Source organism: Colius striatus, chromosome 2 (assembly GCF_028858725.1).
Source record: "Colius striatus isolate bColStr4 chromosome 2, bColStr4.1.hap1, whole genome shotgun sequence".
NCBI classification, from domain to species: Eukaryota; Metazoa; Chordata; class Aves; order Coliiformes; family Coliidae; genus Colius; species Colius striatus.
This window is the reverse complement of record NC_084760.1, coordinates 43,756,306-43,779,970: the sequence shown is the minus strand read 5'-3', so window position 1 is coordinate 43,779,970 and position 23,665 is coordinate 43,756,306. Positions and strand designations below refer to the sequence as shown.

General features: G+C 42.3%; 1 protein-coding gene across 1 annotated transcript in view; it reads left to right on the top strand.

Annotated features, from left to right (window-relative positions):
* Window positions 1-8,949: 8,949 nt before the first annotated feature.
* Window positions 8,950-23,665, top strand: part of PKHD1 (PKHD1 ciliary IPT domain containing fibrocystin/polyductin) — a 264,052-nt gene continuing 249,336 nt past the window's right edge. Inside the window, exons 1-9 of the mRNA XM_061989595.1 lie at window positions 8,950-9,001; window positions 10,246-10,323; window positions 11,557-11,701; window positions 12,626-12,725; window positions 16,043-16,100; window positions 18,007-18,085; window positions 20,221-20,295; window positions 22,229-22,293; window positions 23,217-23,256. Coding sequence (XP_061845579.1) covers window positions 8,950-9,001; window positions 10,246-10,323; window positions 11,557-11,701; window positions 12,626-12,725; window positions 16,043-16,100; window positions 18,007-18,085; window positions 20,221-20,295; window positions 22,229-22,293; window positions 23,217-23,256 — 692 coding nt within the window. The remainder of the gene's footprint in view (window positions 9,002-10,245; window positions 10,324-11,556; window positions 11,702-12,625; window positions 12,726-16,042; window positions 16,101-18,006; window positions 18,086-20,220; window positions 20,296-22,228; window positions 22,294-23,216; window positions 23,257-23,665) is intronic.

Sequence of the window (23,665 nt, the reverse complement as noted above, 5' to 3'; positions counted from 1 at the left end):
AAATCTCAAGCAAGCTTATCACAGAATCTTAAGGGTTGGAAGGCACCTTGAGAGATCTCGTCCACTCCCCTGCTCTCAGTCTTACTCTTGTAGATACGACTGTGATGGAAAGGAGATGGTTTTCACTGTGGTGGGTAGCTCAGCCTGTTCCAGAAAACCCAGGACTTGAACACAGTGGCTTGGCAAGGACAGAGATTTAAGGCTGTGGTGCTGGTCTCATTTAAAGAATGCTCACGACTATAGAAAATGAGTAGGTAGTAGGTCCAGTCTACCCTGCATGGTGGGATTCAATAGCAGAGAGAGATATTTACCTGGTCTATGAAGACCATTGGATCCTGACTACAACTCAAAAGGCTTGAATCCTGTTTACCTTTGAGATAACTTTCAGCGTGGCTGATAGATGCCAGGTCCCAGCTGAGCATTATTGCGCTGTCTCAACTCACCTTCCCATATTTAGCTTCACCAAGCTGGATGCTGAGGGCCAGAAGGAAGAAGGCTGAAATTCAAAGAGAGAAATTCAGAGAGGGCTTTCCAAATCCCCTAGGTTTCCCTGGAAATCCCAGTTCAGCACTCTGCCTGCTGGTGTCTAACGAGCCTCTCAAGAAAGAAAACATCAAACCCCAGGATTTATTATTAATCAGTCCAGCTTCTTAACACCTTCTCTTGTGACCTTGGTTGCTAGGAAGTTTGTGTCAATACACAAAAAGTGAAGTATTAATAGGAAGAAAGAAGTATTAATAGAAAGAAAGAGCAGATGTAAGAGCTCTGCATGGAGTGGCATGGGCAGTGCAGGGACTGCCCTCGCATGACACTCTAGACTGTAAAGTCTCCCAGGCTACATGTTTACTAGTAAGCCAACATTGGAGGGCCCCTTTCCTGCCCCTGCAGCCATGACCATGCTGTTAAACTGAAAAAAAAAGCCTTAAAAACTTTGTCGTTTCATCCATACTACTCATCTGGAGCAGGCACCATCTGTGCTGACTCCAGAACAGTGCCTGGGAATTGTTTGGGCTAAAGTGAGCTGTCCTGGGTCTGAACCTCACAAGTGGTCATTTTTGCAATTTGTGATCCATGGAAATGCAATGCCCAAACCCTTGATCCTTTTGTTTCAGCCACGGATGTATCCACAAAGCTTGACACACAGTGTGGCCCATGGACAGTATCAAAATCCTCTTCAAAGACTTGGGAGCTCTGTTTCAGATCTTCAGTAATTGTAGAAGTCCTGATTTGATTTCGGTAGGAGGCTGATGAGTGGATAACCCAGCTCCTCTTGAGCACACATGGTTTTCAGGTTGTCTAGGGAGATAACAAATGCAACAGGTAAAGGCTGGAAGAGGACATGAACTGCTGACAGTGATGAAATAGAAAGTATAGGTTTTTCTCTAAGACCCATGTCTGTAATGAGTCTCTAAATTCAAGCAATTTCCTGTTGTTTTTCCCTGCTGTGTGTACAGCACAGGGAGGGGAGGCTGCTTCTTAATACCCATGTCCAAGAGAAACCCAATGCTGCTGGTCTCTGCATGAGCCCCATTAGGCTTGCTTTCCTCTGGGGTGTTTTGTGCCAGGGAAGGTTGAGATTGGAGATGACAAAGAACTTCTTTACTGAGAGGATTGTTAGACACTGGCACAAGCTGCCCAGGGAGATGGTGGAGTCCCCATCCCCGGAGCTATTGCAAAGACAAACAGATGAGGTGCTGAGGGACATGATTTAGTCGTGAGCTTGACAGTGTGAGGTGGGTGGGTGGCCTCAATGATCTTAAAGGTCTTTTCAAACCAAAATGATTCTATGATTCTACGCTCTATTTATGAATGTGGGTGTAGGACTGTGAGTTCAGGTAGCACTCCACATAGTTCCATCATGATGGCATTTGATCAGTGAGGAAAGGCTGGAAAGCAGGAAAGGATGATGCCTTCAGCTTGGGGTGGTACATGCATCAGCAGGGCTGTGAGGGAGGAAAGGCGGTCCTGAATGGTTGCAGACAAAATTTCTAAACCTTGCCTTATCCCACATTATCCTCCCCTCAGCTGTTCAGCTGGGAGATGCCATGTGGTGTTCAACAACTGCCACATTCCTCTCAAGAGGTGGAAACAGTGTGATGGCCGGTGTGGGGGGGGGGAGTGAGAGGGGAGCCTTCACTTGGCTCCTGCAAAGCTTTTCTATCCCAGAAACGCTGTGGGTTCTGGGGAAATTTAGTGTCTGACATACCCTTTGAGAGCACCTGCTCTGCAAAAGGCCTCATGGCAATGCACCGTTGTTCCCATTTTACACGCAGATGACTTGAAGATGAAGCCGTTTGATCCAAATCATGCATTAGTGAGTGAAAGAGCTGGGAATAAGTCCCACATCACCTTTTCCTGTGCTCTGTCTCCTGGATCGTGGCTTTTCCCTCCAGGGGTTTAACAGAAATCCGTCTTGGACCTGTGTCAGACAGAGCAGTGACAGCTTGGCAAGCCTTCAGCTGCATTTGAAGTGGGAGACAGGTCTTCAACGGCTCCATACCTCCACCTAGTGACGAAGAGCTACTGCTCACACTTGCTTTTCTTTGTCCTTTCTGGTTACAATACAAGGATGTTTCTGAGATTCCTGATGCTGACGGTCTTTAAAGCTTTTCCTACTCATACACCTAAAATCTGCAGTCTCCAAATGAATAACTACAAACAAACAAAGAAACAAACAAAATCAGACGGCTTGCAGTGAGCAGAATTTTGAGCAGAACTTTCCTTCAGCATGAAAAAATTTCTTGCACACATATACAAATGTGCACTTATTCATAGAATCACAGAATGGTAGGGGGTGGAAGAGACTTCTAGAGATCATCTAGTCCAACCGCTCTGCTAAAGCAGATCCACCTATATCAGGTCACACAGGAATTAAACTGTACTGCTTTCTTCTGTTGTGGGTAATCATACTAAACATGGTCAACAACTTGAAGTGGAATAGCATTTATACTTCATTTAACAAGACATCTCTGTGACTTGGTCATTCTCCTCCTGATCTGAATGGTTGGCCTTTATTTCTGGTTATTAAGTACAATGTTCTTCACCAGCTTACTTCTTTTTATTCACATTTCAGCTTCTTTGGAGAGATGGTTTCCTATGCAGTGTCTTTCCTAATCTTCTTGCAAAGAGTAAACACCTGGTCCTACTCAAATAATTCGGATCTACAAACTTAGAGACATTTTGTTGAGAATTTTCTATGTAAAACATTTTCTCACAAAATGCCATTCTATATAAGAATGACAGAGGCGATAACTCATTTTTTTGCTCACCAGGATCAAGAGAGTTTAAGTGTTAGGAGGAGAACTGTCAGAGTCCTGAGGGCAGCAATAAGGCTTAACAATCCTGATCAGCCTCACCTGAGACCCCCTATCCACACCCTGCCCATGGACCAGGAGCCCTATTTAACCTCATGTTTTTTGGTCCTGCCTTCTAGCTGGACCATGAGCCTATGTTTGCAGTTGAGTATCCTGTTCTGTTTCTTCTTGCCCCTGAAGTGGCTTTCCTGGGCCTGGTCCACCACCTCCTCATTTAGGGCTGTCAGTAGACTCTCTTGCCATCACTTGGCTATTTTTACTGTGCTCGTTGTTTTTGAACTATCTTTTCTTTGGCAATATTTTCTTTTTTTTTTCTTCTTTAGAATTTCTTCAAGGTTTTTCTTTCTGACTGTGTTTTCAGTATAGTTCTGGCTAAAAAGTAAGGGTTAACTTTGGTGGGGTTCCTGTAATGATTGGCTATATGCAGATGAGACATTGAGGTCTGGCCGAAGAATAAACCAAACACAATCTGTTTCATGGCTGGGCAGAGCTCCAGAACTTCCCTAAGGGTTGATAATCCATGACTCTGTGCCACTATGTCTCTGAATTGAGGCAGAGGAAGAACAAGTAAGCCTGTTTCACCTTTCTTTAAAGGTGAGGTAAGAGCAAGCATGCACACTGCTGTTGTGTGACTGGTGCATGGTAACTCATTAAGCTGTAGTTATGCTGTGATGTCTGAGAGCTTCCTCTGAATTTCAATGGAAATTTCCATGAATACATATATACCAGTGCAGAGGCTCAGAAACTTGTCAAGTTTCTGCTTGGGGAAGACTAGCTGGAAAGCTGTCTGGTGGAAAAGGACCTGGGGGTGCTGATCAACAGCTATCTGAACGTGAGCCAGCATTGTGACTAGGTAGGCAAGAAGGCCAGTAGCACCCTGGCTTGTATCAGCAGTGGTGTGGCAGCAGACCCAGGGCAGTGGCCGTCCCCTGTGCTGGGCCCTGGTGAGGCCGCAGCTCGAGTGCTGTGTTCAGTGTTGGGCCCCTCACTGCCAGAGGGACACGGAGGGGCCGCAGCGTGTCCAGAGCCGGGCAGCGGAGCTGGGGAAGGGGCTGGAGCACAAGTGTGCTGGGGAGGGGCTGAGGGCCCTGGCGGTGTTCAGCTTGGAGAGGAGGAGCCTGAGAGGAGATATTATCTCTCTCTGCAACTCCCTGACAGCAGGCTGTAGCATGGTGGGGGTTGGTCTCTTCTCCCAAGTAATGAGTGATAGGACAAGAGGAAATATCCTCAAGTTGCACAAGGAAGATTTAGATTGGAGACTAAGGAAGAACTTTTTCCCTGAGAGGGCTGTCAGCCCCTGTCCCAGGCTGCCCAGGGAGCTGGTGGAGTCCCCAACCCTGGAGCTATTGCAAAGCCGTGTAGCTGAGGTGCTGAGGGACGTGGGTTAGTGGTGGGCTTGGCACTGTGAGGGGAGGGGTTTCACCTGATGATCTTAAAGGACTTTTCCAACCAAAACAATTCTATGATTCTATGGTGGTTCTATCAAAAACCATCTGAGCTTCATACAGATGAGGTCAGAGGTAAGAGTAGGGGTGGTATTCACATAGCTGTCCAGCATCTGATGTAGGCTGAACTGCATTATCCCTGCAGGCAGTGGAGGCACATGTTTTTCCACTGGGTGACTAGTTACACTGTGTAACGCCAGTACATTCTTTTCCACGGCTGCCTGTAGAAGCACTTGTAGGGATAGAGGTATCTGAAACGTGGTAGGGGATCTGAATACCCTTTGTGCAGAATTCCTGCCAAATGCAGACATTGGGAAAACAAAGGCAAAAAAATGAGCTAAGAGTATATACGGAAACCTTGAAGTCCACTTGCTGTGAAAATCACTTACAAATTGGATATCAGCATATCAAGAAACCATTCTATTATTTTTCTGTCATGTTGTGTGGGGAACAAGAGAACAAAATGAGTTCATTGTCCTCCTTTTGAAGGATCCAATCATACACCAATGGAAGAACAATTACTTCATGTTACTCCTTTACAGTTATTAAAAACTTGGAACAAAATAGTTAATAGCAGCAAGTAGATTAGGTTAATGATTAAGCATGCTCAATGGACAGTTCTGAGCTGTCTGCGGCAGACATTGAGCCTTTTGAGAAACTAGTCTGGTGGGTTTCAGCACACTGACTCAGTTACCCATGCAGGGACCAAACTGAGAGCCTAACACAACCACAAACTGAAAATCATGGTAGAGATGGTATGAAAGGTATGGAGCAGTTGTGTGGGTATTGGAGCTTCTACACTTCGCTTGTTTGAGAGAGAAGAAAAAATTGAATAAGGTAAGTAATACCAGAAAAAGTCCTAATGTGGATAATAGAAGTAAATCTAAATGATCTTTTATGTACCTGCTCTGAAATGCAAGGTTCACCTGCATCAAGGATCTGGACTTTGACTCCTACAAGTTGCAGTTTATGTAAAAATGTGCAAGGAATACAGGGAGTGTAGTTAAAGTAGGTCTTGAGATACAATAAACAATGGAAGTTTAGAAACTGACTTTCTGGGGACAGCATGTTTGTCATTGTTATAGTGTAACTAAAGCTTCTGCCCAACTCTCACCTCTAAGAGTGTTGCTCTCCTGTTACATCTTTTCTAGGATGCTAACCCACTCTTCTCCCACCCTGCAGCTGTGTGTATCTCTGCTCTTACTCAGCAGCTCTGAGGAAGCTTTTTGTTTGAGAATCATAACCATGATGTATAGTATTTAGACAATCTTAAAACTATGTTACATTAACAGCAGTAAGGGAGGAAGCATGTGAAAGACAATTAGATTTGTTATAAGTTTTGCCTTTCCTACAGGACCAACTAGCAGATTTTGTTTCTTGAACGCCTTCTATAAATGCATTGGATTTCACTTTAACCTTTCAGAAAAGTACCCACTCCTAAGAAAGCAAAAGGTACTTTAGAGATTGTCCAATAGCTCCTTTAGTGTCCATTTCAGACCAGGAGTACTTTTTTGAAGCAAGTCTTCCTATTTCCAGATAAGAAGATTTACTTCACATCACAGAACTGTCTCAGTGAACTGATGTCAATCATTCCAGATAAATTAAAAGATATGCAACAAACAACACTCCAGCCATTAATGGATCTTTAGTCCTCGGGACTAGGCTAGAGCTAGTGCTGTGTGTAACACCCTTAAGTGATTGCAGTGGGGATGCTGGGTCTTTAGCACCAGTTGTTTTGTTCTATCGATCTGATTCTATTTGGTTGTGCAACAAATATGAACATGGCTTTGTTCTGGATTTTGTCCTCTTCTGCTGTTATCAAATGCTTTGCTGCTGTGTCCTGAACAATTATTTTTGATCTCTATTCATTCCCCGACTTTCTTGTGAAGTCAGTATATTACTGTCAAAAATATCAACTCAGTGTTGTGTGTCCTTAAATACTTGGTGAATGCTGCTGCTCCAAAATTTCACCAACTTCCTTGAAACTCCTTACTAAATTACCTGGCAAAGGCCAGACAGAAACAAACAGGAGCAGAGAAGACAAGTTCCCTTCACTCTGTGTTCATCTTAAGTATGGAATGTGGAGTGCCTCAACAACATCCAGCACCCTTGGACACAAGTTGACCACATATTTTAATCAGTGTCCAAGAACACTTTGTGGCTGTAAACCACAGATCATTTCTCTGCATATGTGAGTCCTTTTAAAAGTAACTTAAATCATCAGGTGTTCTGAACCACTGTAGCAGTAGCAAACACTCAACCAGTCTTTTTTTTTCTCTCTTTTTTCTTTGAATAGTGTTTTCTTTAATGTAGCTGTTAATCTACACGATTGACTTCAATTTGATGTGTCTTATGGACATTTACAGATGCCAGTGAAGCAGTCAGTGCTATGGACAGTTGTTCAGGCTTTTTCAGGTGACCTGACAGGCCCTCACCAATGTAGAAGAAGACTTGAATCAGTGCAGAGTATGTAGTGAATGGAGCAAGACCACTAAATGTAAAAGCATGTGAGCTTGTAGTACCATTGTGTGGTAGAGGAGCTGGGTCTTAAAAGAGTTGAGGTCTGTTCTTGTCCTTTTTTTTTTCACCAACTGACTAGTGAAGCAGGACTGTGAAAAGTTGTCTCTTTGGATCATTTTGCTCTATGTGAAGGACTCAAAGGGATTCTCCCTTTGATAATTACTGATTATACAGTGCCTCATACACCAATTATGACTTTTTTCCTTTAGATCCTACCATAAAAATAATCTAAAATCCTAAATTATCTTCTTGCCATTTGATTTTATCTTTATGCCTGGGGCTTTTGTAGTCTGAGCTTTGACAACTAAGGTCTGTCCTGGGTAAGAGTGTCCCAGTGTCTGTGCTCACTGGTGAGAATTGGATTGGAGGTTCTTTCTTATTTAAAATCATAGAATTCTTTTGGTTGGAAAAGACCTTTAAGATAATACAACCACTCACCTCATTGCCAGGTCCATCACTAACCCACGTCTCTCAGCACCTCAGCCACATGGCTTTGCAATAGCTGCAGGGATGGGGACTCCACCATCTCCCTGGGCAGCCTGGGACAGGGTCTGACTACCCTCTCAGGGAAAAAGTTCTTCTTAGTCTCCAATCTAAACCTCTCCATCACAACTTGAAGCTGTTTCCTTGTTACTTGGGAGAAGAGACTGACCCTCACCTCACTACAGTTTCCTATCAGATAGCTGTAGAGAGTGATTGTGTCTTCTCTCAGTCTCCTCAAGATTAAACACCCCCAGGTTTCTCAGCTGCTCCTCATCAGACTTTTTCTCTAGACCCTTCCCCATCTCTGGTGCCCATCTTTGGACATGCTCCAGAATTGTGTAGCTGTGTTAATTGACTCACGGTTATTTTCATACTACTAAAAAACCCAGAGTGAAGGCAATAAAGTTGACTATTCTCTGTTTTTAAGTGCTGGAACAGTTCCTGGTGTGGACTTTGCAAAGGGAATGTGTGATATGACTTGGCTATGACAGCAAGTAATACCAAAGAACTTCCCAGGCTACAGGGATTGAGAAGTTTATACTCTTGGAACAATTCCCAGCACTATTGTGGTTAAGTCTACCAGTACTCTTTCAAGCTATACCTGAGCACAGCTGCAGCAGCATGGGCCATTCCTAGTTTGGAGCTAGCAGTGGAAGGCTAGAGAGTTTCATTGCATAGGCAAGTTATTTGCTTTCAGAGATGGAGAGTGACCACATCCTGATTAAATGTAATAAATGTAACAACTTCCACAAAGAAGCACAGAGCTAGGAGAGTTTAACACCATCAACTTTAAAGTCTGAATTGTTTTCACTAATTAATCTGTATCTACCATTTAGAATCAGTTTTATGAAATGTAGTCTAGTGAGGAAAAGCTCATCCTGAGCTTGGCTGGAAAATCATCAGCTCAGAGAGGCAGATCCAAATGGATCTGTTGAGTGGGAGGAAAAAGAGCGTGGTTTGCAATATATTGATCCATTACAGCATGTGAGAACTTAATCCATGTTTTCTCTATGATTCCACATTGCTTCCCATCTTGTATGCTGTAACACGGACTGTTGCTCCCACAGATCCACAATGTGATGAAAGAATACAGATGGAGGTAGTTTTAAAGTTACATGGAAGGTCTTACAGCTCCAAAGCATGATCCTGGAGCCATACTGTTGTGAAATCCCCATCTAGAGTTCAAGATGAACCCTTGGAGGTCCTCCTTTCTGAGTGCTGAGCTGATATTCTTTGCAGGTGAGTGACAGAGTTATCTTCTACCAGACTGATTACCAGCAAAATCCAGTGCCACTAGTTTGGATACAAACTGTGAGATATGTGCAGAAACATCTCTAAAAGTTTTTGAATGTTGTGGGATATTGACTACAGCATATTGGACATTGTCTACCATTACCAGTGGGTTTTCACGGTGTTTCTGTAGCCCACGAAGATTTCTGGATTCACTGTTAATTTTCTCTGTTCTTCCTGGGTTCATCTCATGCCTGTTGGTTTTCATTCACTGGGTGATAGTTCTGTCACTGATTGCACATTGATATTAAGGGTTCACGATGTAAGTGTGGCCAATATTTGTGTTCACTGAAATGCTAAACAGGAAACTAAATGTCACTGTAAAAAGATGACTGGGAAATCCTGACATTTAGCTACAAAGAGAGAAGCCAGCCGCTGTTTCATCTGTGCTAGCTTCAGAGGATGAGAGTCCTCAAAATAAATCCAAAATTATCTTAAGAATTGGGTAACTTCATGAAAGGCATTGTGTAGCAAGAGAATGGTGGAGAAATTTTTTCTGTTGTCTGAAGTGACAGGACAAGGGGTAATTGACAAAAGCTGGAACACAAAAAGCTCCACTTAAATATAAAGAAAAACTATTTTACTATGGATGAGGGAGCCCTGGCACAGGCTGTCCAGGGAGGGGATGGAGTCTCCTTCTTGGGAGGTTTTCAAAATCTGCCTGGACCTGTTCCTGTGTGACCTAATTGAAGGGAACCTGCTTTAACAGAGAAGTTGAACTAGATGGTCTCTAGGGGTCCCTTCCAACCCCTACCATTCTATGATTCTGTGAAGTTACAGGTGATGCATTGCATATCAAGTTACAGGTAACTTAATTTAGTGAAGCAAGAGTTCCTGTCCAGGCCTGTGGCTTTTTACTAGGCAACCCTAAATTTGGGAGAGCGTACAGAAGTCAGCAAACATATTTTATTGAGAGCTAGAGAAATAAAGGTTTATTTAGTTCTTGTGAAGCAGAGAATCACAGAGTCTTGAAGGCATCAAAACTGTCCTGAGAGGAAGCAGGGCTATTATGTGAGGGAGACAGGGGAATTAGGATGAGCAATATGACTAACTTGGATGCCTGAGAAAGAGAAATGAGATAAAGGGTGAGATCACAGGAAGACAGCTGTGCAACTGCTATGTCTTGTCCTGAATGAGATCTTTCAGATGTTTGCATTACAATTCAGCCTGATCTAACTGGGTTACTTTTGCAGTGACAGCCACAGGATCACTCATTAAGCCCCAGGAGGGCAGTGTTGCTGGAGGAACATGGATTACTATTAACCTGGATGGTAAGTTTTAAACTCTTACAAAGCACAAGTCAACGTAATAGAGAATCATCTATATTCTGAGATTTGTGGTTGGAGTGACAAACCCTAAGCAACAGATCCATGGGTAGTGACACCCAGAACATGAAATTAGCGAGAAGTAGGTATTTCACAAGATATTGTTGATGGTTGCAAGTTTTAATCCCTTCTAAGCAAGAGCAGTCAGACTTCTATTTTATTTTTGTAGACATAGGGTTAGAAATTTCTTCCCTGCCACACTTTTTTTTTGGAAGAAAAGCTGGAGGTTGCCTCTGTTGATAGGTCTTGTGATTCTGGAACTTTAAAAACACTAATAATAAATGTGAGATCTGAGTAAAACACACAAACTGATATGTCCTGCTCATTTAGGCTGGAAAATATCTGTACAAATCTTGAAAATGTTCTGCAGTGCTGAATATTGATTAACTGAGATGAGAGTTGATTTCTGAGACAGTCGTATGTTTGGTTAAGCTGCTCAAGTTCTGAAACTCGGTCATTTGTAATTGTGATCAATGGTATCAGTCTTGTTTGTCTGAGTGATATTCATTCCCATAAAGATGATGAAATAGAAGAAAGGAAGTTCAGGTCAAGGAAGCTGTTTCCCCAAGAGCACTGTGGGAAGAGACAGCCATAGCTGAGAACTCACAGTTCCAATAGAGTCTCTCTTTTGATGGGAGAAAGCAGACAGCCAGGCTTTGGAAGAAGTGGAAAAACCTTCCTAGGACCAAGAAGTGCAGTTTACTGCAAATCAAGAAACTGCTGAGGTCAATCAAGGGAATCTGTGGGCTGGGAACCACCTGTGAATATCATGAGCAACAAGATAGTTGGTTTTAAGCTTTAATTTCTAGTTATATTTGATTATGCTACAAAAGTTAAGCATAGAATTCTAGAATAGTCGGGGTTGAAAGGGACCTCTGGAGTTCATCCAGCCCAACCCACTGCTAAAGGAGGTTCCCCCTCAGTCAGCAGGCACAGGAATGTATCAAGATGGATTTGGAAACCTCCTGAGAAGAAGACTCCACACCCTGCCTGGGCAGCCTGGGCCAGGGCTCCTTCACCCTCAATGCCATAAACATGTGTAATTAAAAAAGAAAAAAAAAAGCCTGGTTAAAAATTGCTCCTAGACTTTGATTGCACATTCAAAATGTTTGTCATGTGTGACTGAGTGTGAGTGATTCTGTCCTCATAGAGCTCTTTTGATTGATTTTGATTATTTAGGCTCAACATCCCACCAGCTGGAACGTGTCTCTTCATCCATTGTGTCACAGCTGGAAGTGTCCCTGGTGAATCCAGATCTGCCCAGGTTGCCGTGTGATGTCCCTCCTCTGTATTTTGACTTACCTATTGTAAGATGCAGAACAAGGTATGCTCCATGACTATAGTGTGGCATTGCAGCTTGTATGGTAGAATCCTCATTTTCTTTCAACGTTTGTGCAAGTAGTTTGGGAATCAAAAGAATTCCTATGGCTGCTACTATGGCTGTACATGAGCATCTCCGAAAGTCTGCTGCATTTATTCTTGTTTCAACTTAAAGAAGCACTAGGCTACCTAGCATGAGAGTCAGAGTGAGACTTCTTGGAGAGGCTAGACTTGAATCTTCAAAGGTTTATATACATCTAGTTTTTAAATGCAAAGCTCCCAAGAAAATCTTGTTGGGGATATTAACAGTGTTTTGTATCCATGACCTGTCCAATATCATAGATATGAATAGAGCAGGAAACAAATAAGATTTTGAGCATCAGCTGGGCAAAATAGTTTCCGTTTTCTGTCCTGTCATACCTCTAAAGACAGTTGTTTGTTTGGAAGACTAGAAGTGTCTGAAGAGAGTAAGAGTGACCCTAATGGGGCTCTTCCGTCTCTTGCTGCTATGACTTCACTGGGAGTTAATTCTTCTGAATGCTGTGCTGAGGATTTGTGTGTGTGAGGAATGCAGTATTAATTTGCAAACTAGGATCAAGATGCTCTGTAGATCCAGGCAGCCCTGGGTTATTTTAATACTAATGAATAACAATTATTGTCTGAGCATGTCTAATGAACATGTCTGTGTTTTGCATTAACGTACAATTTGGATAGGGTTCTGATATAATCTTATCACCTTCTGTGCTTAACTGAAATGTCTTGCTGTGTCTCTGCATTTCTTTTAAACTAGTTTTAGAGTTTGGGTTCATATGTCTAATGTTTAGGTTCACAGTTTAAGTGTGCTTTGCTCTGTTGAAGCCTCAGTGGACCTGCTAAAAAATAAACCTAATGTGTATAAAAATAATATAACACACCTTCTTCCACCTAGATCTTCACCCCAGGAAGCTTTGTACTTTGTGGAGGTGATCTTTAAAGGACATGTGGTTAACAACCTGACTGGAGTGGAGAAAGAAAATTACACTTTCAAGGTAACCACAAAGAAATTATTGAAGTGATGCAGGGTACTGAAGAGAGACAAACCTCAGACATAGTATCACAGGGAATACATTGTAATGTTATGTCTTATATACTATATGTCTGATTGCATGTCAGGACAAGAAGTTAGGATGCTTCTTCCGTCCCTTAAAACTAAGTGCATCTAGGGTACTCATCAATCTGGTACTGGATAGACTAGGTGACCTAAGAATCAAAAATCTGAGTCCAAGATCATCTGTCCCTGCACTTAAGCCACAGAGTCAGAAGACTCCATTGTGTCAGAAGATCTGATGCTCTCGTCTTCTGCTGTTACCCTCCAAGTTGCAGGGTGGCAGCTAGCAGTCTGCAGTGACAGGTAACCATGGGCAAGATTATCTCCCATAGACACAACTGACTCCAGGAAAGGACATCGCTTCAGGTCTAGGACATCCCTCTGCACCTAAGATGAGCAAGATTTGGAAAGCTCAGACCGGAGCTGTGTTTTCACATCTGTTGCTCAGTTATTTTGAGAGCTTGGTATTCCTCTCCCTGCCCCCAGACCAGTATTATCCCTTTGGCTCTCTGTGTCAAAGCTCATTGTCTCAGGAGGCTGTGGGGTATGGTGGTATTAGACCAGTTAATGAAGACAGTGTCAGGGCTTTTTTCAGAGCAGAATCTTTAACCAGAGCTGTGTGCTTCGGTATGAGGCCTAGTGTGTTCAGAAGTCACATCCCACCTCTGTGCTAACTTTGAATATCAAGTTAGAGAGCCCAATGTTTTCAGTAAATTGCACATTAAAGCTGGAGACTCATTGGGTGGTTCTACTAGCTTACAGAGTTGATGAAAAATCACCAGGGGATGTTGTTAATGAGGCACATTCCAAGCTAAATAAAACACAATGTGTCTCTTTGTTTGGGACTGAGACCTGGGAGCTATGAGTATTAAAAATTAATTTTGCCTTCACAGTAGATTGAAAAAGCCTGCTGCAGGCAGCAACAAGTCAGAACAGCTCAGAAGGCTTGTGTCAGCTAGTGGCCCTAGCTTTTTATGCTGGTTTTGGCTTCTTTATCTGCATCAGCCTAGAGTATGGCATAATGTTGCTTTGCTTCTCAAGAGTGGCCATTACCAGAGGGAGTTTGTGGCTACTCATTTATTTTTAACATTACCATAAGGAGGTGAAAAGGCAAAAAGCGAGCTTTGAAAGGAATGAGGTTCAAGGAAGGCTCTGAAAAATAACCCCCAACATATACAATGGTGTCTTTAATTTGATTCAGCATCTGAATGTTTTATGCTATCTAATGGGCTTGACAGCATCTATAAGTGCAAGTGAGGACAGGAGAAGGCTCAAAAAGAAGGTGGGGAAGATGATGTGGGGAGAAGTCTCTGAGAAATAGGTGATTTGGAGAATGAAGACACACGAGAAGTGTACTTTACAGAAAAAGTTAATGAAATTGAGAAGCTAATGACCTAAATGGAAATGGGATTTAGCTTGCTAGCAGTACTGCAGGCCAGATTCATGGAGGCATTTGTAACTCCTATGAACGCAGAGGCTCAAATGGATTTTACAAAATCTGAATGACCCAGGTGCCTTTATACATCACCTTAAGCCCAAGACCTCTAAATACCTCGATGGAGCTGACCTTTGCTTTTCACATAATGATTTGCATTTCTGAACTCCCAAATGCTCCACTGGGGAAAGACTATGATGTTACTCCTACGTTCTAGAGCAGATACCTGAGAAATAAAGAACTGATGTGGTTTTGCCAAGGTGTCTCTGTTAAATGCAAAGCTGTGCCTGTATTAGTTACCAAGGCAAGGCCAGGATGAGGTGTCCAGCACTATCTGAAATAACCTAACTACTGCTCCTTGGTGCAATTTTTTTGTGTTTTGTGTGATGAATCTGCTCCCATGGATCAGACCACCTTCTTTTTGGTGTAGGGAGATAGTTTTCATATCAGGCTATAAATCATGCTCTTCCCTGGACCAAATGTGGTTGGACTCGATCTTAAAGGTTTTTTCCAATCTAAATGAGTCTATGATTCTAAACAGCTTCCAAGTTACTTTATTTACTCATATAGCCATAGTCCAAGAGCCCTTTTCATTACTCTTCTTGTGGCTTCCCCAAGATATCCATCTCTTTTTCATTGCCTGACATAATATGTTCCCACTGACATCTGCTCACATTCTCACCTACATCAGCTTCTAACAAGACAATATGCAGATAACCCAGTGTTGGATGCCTGGTGCACTGGAGACAACACCTTATCCACAGCAGGATTTTTTTAAACAGTTCCAAAGGGATTCCACTTCCTCTTTATTTCTGTTAGTCCTGGGATATAGCTGCGTGATTTGGACACATAGCACTTTTTAACTGCTGAAGCCACCCATTTGTCCTGTTTAGTTTGTTACCTTCCAGGGAGGAATAGACATTTACAGAAAATACTGGTTCCACGTGAGTTAACAGTATGTGGAGGACCTCATCACACAATGCTGTTTGAACAGGATTAGCATCAGCCTAGGCAAAAAAAGAGAGCAATTTTGGTTAAAATCTCACAGATTTTAGAGTCAATGGGAGAAAAAGGGAAAAAGACTGTGCTCCTTGTTGAAAATGCAGCCAAAGCATGTGCCAGGTCAGACATCTGTGTCTGTAAGGCTGATGATGACTTTTCTCCCTTTGGAAAAGGGTCCCTGTGTGTTCCCCATCTTCTGAGAAGCTTATTTCAAAGAACAATCTCTCTGTTCCTTCTTAAACTCTCCTCAAGCAAAAAAATAGTACTCTATAACAAATTTCCACTATTTTCTTGCTGTTCCCTCAGAGGCCAAGGTAGTGTTTTCCGAAAGACACCCCTGATGTATTACACCCCATTAAGAGGGGCCAATACAAGTATTTTCTTCACTCCACTGCTTTAAGATAACCACCAAGTTTGCTAAAGGCTAGCTGAGTTATTTCATTTCTTGTGATGCAGAATTAGTTTTTAGGAACACACTCTTGGGAAGAAAAATGGTACCATAACGCAAGATAAAACAGAGGTGTAACTTCAGATAAAGCATATCTTAGAAATTTTATAGTGTATTGAACTGTATCTTCTAGAATTTGGGCACAAAAGGGAATGTAAAAACAGCAGTAAGCCATACTCTGGATGCAAAGGGGTCAAGAAGGAGATATCTGTACATGCTGTCTTTTCAGAGCAGGACTTTGCTTCAAAGACCAAATCTGAAGTGCAAGTCTCTGAAATGCTATTGCCAATGGTGGTGTGAGCAATGTGTAATCAGATCTTTTTTGGACTGCTGTGAAAATGACTACCATTTAACTACAAATTTCTCTTTACAGTTCTCTGCTGTGCAGACACCTGTGGTTTACCAAATTATTCCACCATCTGGCATCCCAGGTATGGGACCTTTTTTTAAGCTGGAGCCCACTTTAATTATTATTCGATGTTCCATACTGTCTTTCTCCTTATGAGGTATCTGTCTTGCTGAGGATTAAGAATAGTACCTCCAGAACTTAATGTCCAAGCTCATGCTGAACAGGAAAATAGGTTTGTGCATGGGGAGAGAATCTGTGGCACTGGGTACGAAAGAAGTGGGTAACACACAATGACAAGGTTATTTAGACTTGGCTTCTGAAGCCCAACTCTACTTGAGATGTCCAGCAGATGGATAGGTCTAATCAGTGATGACCCAATTTGACTCACCCGACTGTAGTTATTTAAGAGTAGTTTCAAGAAGAATTAGCTTTTAGGTGATGATATTGTAATGCTATATAAATGTTCTGGTTAATGGGGCTTTAGATCAGACTTTCAAGTTACATGAGAAGAGTTATTGATTTTGGCCTGAACAGTTGACTAACATGGAACATTTTCCCCTCCTGTTTCTATTGGTTTTGTATTTGAGATCTTTAGATGACTTTTGAAATCAGCATTTCAATTTTAAGATTATTCAAAACATTTTGGTCTCTTGAGTGCAGAGAGGTACCTGGATGATTAGGTCATGTAGATGCTCCAAAATCTAAATCCATCTCTCATTTCCAATTATTTTTCAGGTACAGTTCAGCTCCAGATATGCTTTAGCATATCTGTATGGGTGTCTGAGCTCCCAGTGCAGCCAGTGAAGAACACAAAAGTATCACTATTTGGCTCATGTTCCTTGATGTCCTGAAATGGTCTCTTCTCCCAAGTAATAAAAAATAGGACAAGAGGAAATGGCCTCAGGTTGTTCCAGGCAGGTTTAGATTAGAGATGAGAAAAAAAAATTTTACCAAAAGGGTTGCCAAGTCCTGGTACAGGCTTCCCAGGGAAGTGGTGGAGTCTTACCCCTAGAGGCATTCAGAAGCCATGCAGATGAGCTGTTGAGGGACATGCTTTAATGGTGGCCATGGCACTGCTGGGGGAATGGTTGGACTCCGTGATCTTAAAGATCCTTTCCAACCTAAATGATTCTATGAAAGACCTGCATGAAGGAGCTAGATAGAACTAGAAAGACCCATTCCCTTTTGGATTCCCAGTAGAAGGGATAGGGTATCTCAGCCCTCGTCTTTGATGGGACACAAGGAAGTGGGCTCAAGTTGTGTCAGGCAAGGCTTACATTGGATATTAGGAACAACTTTTTTACTGAGAGGGTTGTTGGAATGGGCTTCCCAGGGAGTGGTGTCCCCATCCCTGGAGATATTTAAAGGATGCATAGATGAGATGCTGAGGGATATGGTTTAGTTTAGTGATGGGCTTGGCAATGTGAGGTGAGTGGTTGGACTCAATGATCTTAAGAGTCTTTTCCAATTGTAATGATTCTAGGATTCTATGAAACCCTTTAAGACACCTCTGTGAAGGCAACTGAAGCAAGCCATCACCCAGTGTGGTCAAGGGAGAACTGCGAGTGATTCAGCTGGTCACACATATATGCTGAGGTCCTTTTTTAGGCAATGACCCTGTTTAGTGTACAAATGCTCTCATGTTATCAGTTGCTTCATGAGGTTCTACAGTGGAATTTGGTTAGAATGCAGGGTTTAATTAGTAAGAATTGAGGAAAAATATATTCTCAGTACAAGTAGTAGAAATCTTCTAAGAAGATCATAAAGAGATGTTTTTGTGGGAAACCAAGTCGTATGTTTTGGGAAAAATGAATTGTGCAAAGTCATCTTGAACTACAGCAGAATCTGAAAGTAGTCATCAGTGCAACCAGTTAAGGCACCTCTCTACAAAAATTGCAAAGACCAAAGATCTATTTGGCTCTCAAAATCTGCAAATAAATTCTCTGCCTTTAAAAGACTCTCTTCAATTGTCATTTCCTTTTAAACAGGAAATTTAATAGAGATTTATGGGAAGACAATTGCTGGAAGATATGAGACCCTGGACTTCAATGTGGATTATATTGATGGGTAATTATATACAGACTGCTATCTGACCCAGTCCCTGTAAAGTGATATTTCTTTCATCAGCCCTCTTGACAGCAATAAATTGCAACCAGTTGGCCCAGAATTGCCATTTACTTCCTTTGTGGTTTATTGCAGCTCATGAGTTGGGCTCCAGCAAACTTTGTTAATCTAATTGCAACTGGTCCATTAAGCTAGTTGGTTTGTTTACTGGCAGCACAGTCAATCACAGCTCAGTGTGAATTGTACTGTAATTGCGTCTGGTTGCTGTAGATTTTATTTTGGCTAGCAAATTAAAATTTAACTAATTAAAATAATGTCAGAATCTAAAAGTTAAATAAATTTTCAGTTTCATTTGCATTTTTAGAAAAAACCCATTAGTTTGAAGCAGATGCTCTGGTGAGTCAGAAGACAAAGCAGAAGTATTTTGAGACAAAGGGCTTTGTTGTTCACTGCTTTAAACCCTCTCTGATCACTTCCTTGTCCTGAAGGAAGGTTTGATTTGATTTTTTTTTTTTAATTTTCTGCTACTTCTATGGTTACCTGCAACAGAGCAAAGCAGGTAGATTTAAAAAATCTACTTCAGGCCAGCAGCACTTCACACGCAGTGAATCCAAAATGAGTGTCAAGGCTGACCTGCTGTTTGTCATGTGTTTCCATATGTATGGAAGTGTTCTCAGATACTACTGAGTTACCATTTCCCTGCACTTGTGTCAATGGCAGTGAAGACCTAAGCCCAGGTGAATCCAGGGAAGGTGTATACACCTAGTAGTTAAAAATCTTAATTGCAGCAGGAGGTATTTGACCACTAGGTGCATTTTAACTACAGGTCAGCCTGAATGGAAATGTCCCTTGCTATGTAACTAACTTCTCTGCTAGCATGGAAAGTCCAGTGCAAATTCCTGCCATACCAGCTGCACCCATTTATCAGCCCTATACTTTTGCTCACTGGGTACATGTTAGCATCCTTTGACATTAATTATTGTTTTAGCTGCCTCTAGTGGAACTGTGAAACCTTTGATCAGTGAGAAGAAAGACTGGCCTGTCTGACTGCAGATTGGACGTGCCTGCATGCTCTGTTGTTGGATTATTCATTTACAGCTTAACCTCACAATGGCCAAAAAAGAAATGGTCTCAAAATCTTAGTAACCACCAGACAGATTCACAGTGTAGCTTCTGAGGAATAATTTGCCAATTGGTAGTGTCTTGGTAAATATGAGGACTTGAACTTGACCAGAGCAGTCTGTCACTCAGATTGATTGAGAATTTGGAGCAAAAAAAAGAGAATTTTTATACTTCCCAGTGTGTTCTACACCTTTTCATACTTTGTATGTGATGCAATGGTCCAGTGATGCTGAACCAAACATTTAGCTACACTGATTTTTTTTTTTCCTCATCCTTAAAAGGAAAAGCACCTCAGTATCAGCAAGCTGTACTAATAAATGCAAACTCTTTTATTAAAACCTGAAAAAACTACACTCTCAAGCATGGGTCATAGGGAAATTTTTTGCACCACAGGTTTTAATTTTGTATTGTCCTTAATTGCCTGTTAATTCTCAAAGAATCATTGCCAACCTTTGCTTATTGTATTTGCTAATTACTGTGAATTTATTGCTCTGACCTGATTCCTTCTCTCCAGTGAAGTTGTCCATTGCCAACAAGGATTCTTTAAGGTGGGGATACCTGCATTTCCTATTAGGAGCTGGGATGATTTCTAGCAGAGGTTTTGTAGGTTTTTTTTTCTGCAATGAAATATAGAAATTACTGTGCTGCTTCTTGGAATAACGTGGCTATACAAGCATGATGCTGTACTTGTGTTGTCTTCTACTTCTGGAAGATAAGAGTGAGTACAGTCCACCCAGAATTCAACCAACTTTTCCATACAGGGAGGAAGTATCTTGTCATTCAGAGCCAGCATGGGTGTCTTGTGGGTCCTGCCACAATCTTTGCAGACGTGTAGTTCTTGCAGTATTTGGAGAGTATAAACATTTGAGGAATTTAATAATTGCTAGGTACAAGTGAGAGAAAATTTGAAAATACTGGCTACTGATGTAACACAATCAGCATTTCATTCAATGAAACTTCATTGTATCATACCTCATCTTCCCTGTTTGTTGTGTTCCTTTGGTTTTTTTTCCTAGGCCAGCTATCCTTGTGGCAGAAGGAGATGGATGGACCAGTCTTTGCTCCTTTGCTGACAGGAGAGCTGGAAGCATGTCAGTTCTTGACTTTGGTTTGTGTTGTTGTAAGGGCTCAGCACAGCTTGTGTACAAAAAAATTTCTTGGCTGTTGAAGCTTTCTGGTTTTAGCTTAAGATGGAGAGAGACCATGGGGAGTTAACCATATAGTTTATGACAGGGGTGGGTGGAGATTGCTGCTTCTCTGTGGACTTAGCCATAACCAGAGGCTATTCTGTGTCCTGGAGATCATATGCCGTGCCCTGGCCACATCTGTTCTGTTCAGCTCTTTAGGCTCCAAACCAACATAGGTATTTCTAAGCTGCCTATTGACCCTGCTCAATACATTGTCTTGAGTTATATATAGATGTTAATTTGAAAGGTGGATTAGCTGATTGGATCCTAAACTGGACAAGTAGAGGTCTAAAAATTTAGCCACATAGGCAGACAGGCTCTGGTGCCTGGGCTCTGGCACTGTTAATTTCACAGATTTCCGGAATGGTTGGGGTTGGCAGGGCCCTGCAGAGCTCATGCAGCCCAAGCCCCTGCTCAAGCAGGTTCCCCTTGATCAGGGGGCACAGGAATGTGTCCAGGTGGGTTTGGAAACCTCCCGAGAAGGAGACTCCACACTCTCCCTAGGCAGCTTGGGCCAGGGCTCCATCACCCTTACAATAAAGAAGTTTTTCCTTAAGAAGCTTTTCCTTTCTTTTTTTCATTGATAAGTTCCTCTCAGACTTCTTCAGGCTGAACAGCCTCAGATCCTGCAGCCTTCCCTCGTCACAGAGATGTTCCAGACCCCTCACCATCTTGGTAGCCCTGCGCTGGCTTCTCTCCAGCAGTTCATAGAATCATAGAATGGTAGGGGTTGGAAAGGACCTTTAGAGTTCCCTGTCTCTCTTGAGCTGGAAAGCCCAGAACTGGACACAGGACTCCAGATGAGGCCTCACCAGGGCAGAGGAGAGGGGGAGAAGAACCTCCCTCAGCCTGCTGGCCACACTCTTCTTGATGCATCCCAGAATGCTATTGGCCTACTTGGCTACAAGGCCGCATTGCTGCTTATGTTTATTTGCTGCCCACCAGCACTCCCAGGTCCTTCTCTGCAGAGTTGCTCTCCAGCAGGTCACCCCCAGCCTGTCCTGGTGCAGGGGCTTGTTTCTTCCCAGTTGCAGGACTCTGCACTTGCCCTTGGTGAACCTTATGGCTTTCCTCTCTGCCCTGCTTTATGTCTTCTATAAGTTGCAGGAGTAAGTGCTGTCTCTTGGACCCTGTTGAATTACAGAAAAAGCCACAGACCCTGCAGCAGTGTTTCTGAGTGATGTACTTTTCACAGGGCCTGTGAGCTCTAGGAAAGGGAGGCTGCTTTTACGGGGAACTGAGGGAAAAGCCTACTTGTACAGAATTCATTGCTGAGGTTCCTGGTGTCCTCTGTAGACCTTAGTGAACTGTAAAATTCATTGTGACTCCCAGGATGGGGATTAATTCCAAGTGTGAGTTATGGGGGACTTCCATGGCATCATTCCATGGCTCCAGAAGGTTGATATCATGTCACCTTATCTGTGTTTAATTGCTACCTGTACCTTCTTACAGATTAGAGACAGCTAGAGGAGCAAGTAGAAAGGGAAACCCTTATGCCATTCATCCTCACCGTGTGCCCAGACTTGTCTCTGCTCAGCTTTTATTTCAGTTGGGGGATTCTGAGGGTTAACAACAGGATCAGCTTCTGGAACAAGGGTAAAGGGGACAAACTGGAACACTGTGTGTAGCTGGGAGGCATCTTTCTGAGCTGCTGAACTCTTGGCTGTCAGCTGTGGCATAGGTTGTTCCTCTCACATCTCCCTTGTTTCTCTACTGTGTTTCTGACTTGCTCAGATGTATAAGCTCAGGTCTTTTATTGGTTATTGGTTAGATAGTTGTCACTGTGTGTTGCTCTTTTTGCTCCCAAAGCTCAGTGAAATCCTTTGTCTCTCTACAGTTACCCTATTCAGGTAGAAGACGGACTGGGGACGTTGCAGTGCCGGGTGGAAGGAAACCATATAGGTTGGTGAAAAGAGGGGAAAAAAATGAGTTTACGCTACTTTTGCAACGTCAGAGGGCGGGTATCAATCATGAGTGTTCCTGTCCTGTCTCAAAAGTTAGGAACATGGCTGTGATTGGTGTCCTCTGTACAGCCTTAGAGAAAAAGCAGTGTTCAAGCGAAACCATGACAGGATATAGATGTTGCTGACAGCAACAATGCAACTGAGGTATTTTCTCACTTTCCTACTTTTACTTTAATTTTTTTTCTTTTAATGTGATAGACCTTCCCTTCACCTTTATTAGAGGAATAAATGGGATGCTCCTTTCTATTCACAGTCTCTCTTGTAGCAGGTTGCATCTCTTGATTTTTTTTTTTTTAACCCTTGCTTCCAAGCACTCTGAAGAAGCTTCTAATTTCTTTTGGATTATTTAAGCATTGTTCTTACTGCTTGGGAAAGATGATCTGATTTTCTATAGTAAATAGGAATTGATATCTACTTCTCTTGTAGACACTGGTGGCACAGTATGGTAGCCTGAGCTGAGATATCATGGGGTATCTAGGAGCTATCTGGGGGGGTAGGGAGGGTATCAGAGATAATGGAGCTTTTAAAGGAGGTCTGCACCTTCCTAGCATGGCAAGTGAGGCCAGATAGGATCCAAGGCTCTAAGATGACTTGAAACACTTAGACAACCAAATCCTACTCCTCAGATCCAGCTTACAGGTTCAGACACATAACTGCATGTCTCCATAGTATAGCATCTACCTATGATCAAAGCTGCTATTTGGTTCAGATCATGCTGAAATCAACACAGTTATACTGTTGTAAGGCAAATTTAAGGAAGGGGAGAATTAGGTCCAGGACACCTGGCCAAAGTTTAAGATGCACTCTTTATGGAGCCCTTCACTCTTCTGTCGTAAAGCATGTTACTTTTCTCACTTCCAGGGTCCCACAATGTTAGCTTCTCCGTGTTTAACAAAGGAAAGTGAGTAAATGAACCTTTTATCTTTTTCTGTGCTGACACAGCTTTGAGTCCAGAATAAGTGCATGATGCTTTTAATGAATTTTGTGTTTCACTGCCTAGAAATTATATTTTGCTGTCTTGAAGATGATCATCAGATTGGGACTGTAAAGGGAGAATGTTCCTCCCCCAAAGCATTTCTACTTTAGTGTTTTAATACTTTAGCTTAGTGACCTAAGCATATCATCTGTTAAACCTAGCTGAATAAAATACTTTCAGCTCTTCATCCATATGAGGGGAAGTATTTACCTGTTAAAGGAGGTGAAAATGGGTTTTGACAGTACCAAACCCATACTTTACAGTGGGACAGTACTTCTAATAGTGAGTTTCAGTCTTGTAACAGTGTCTTGAATCAATGCCTCAACATGCTGAT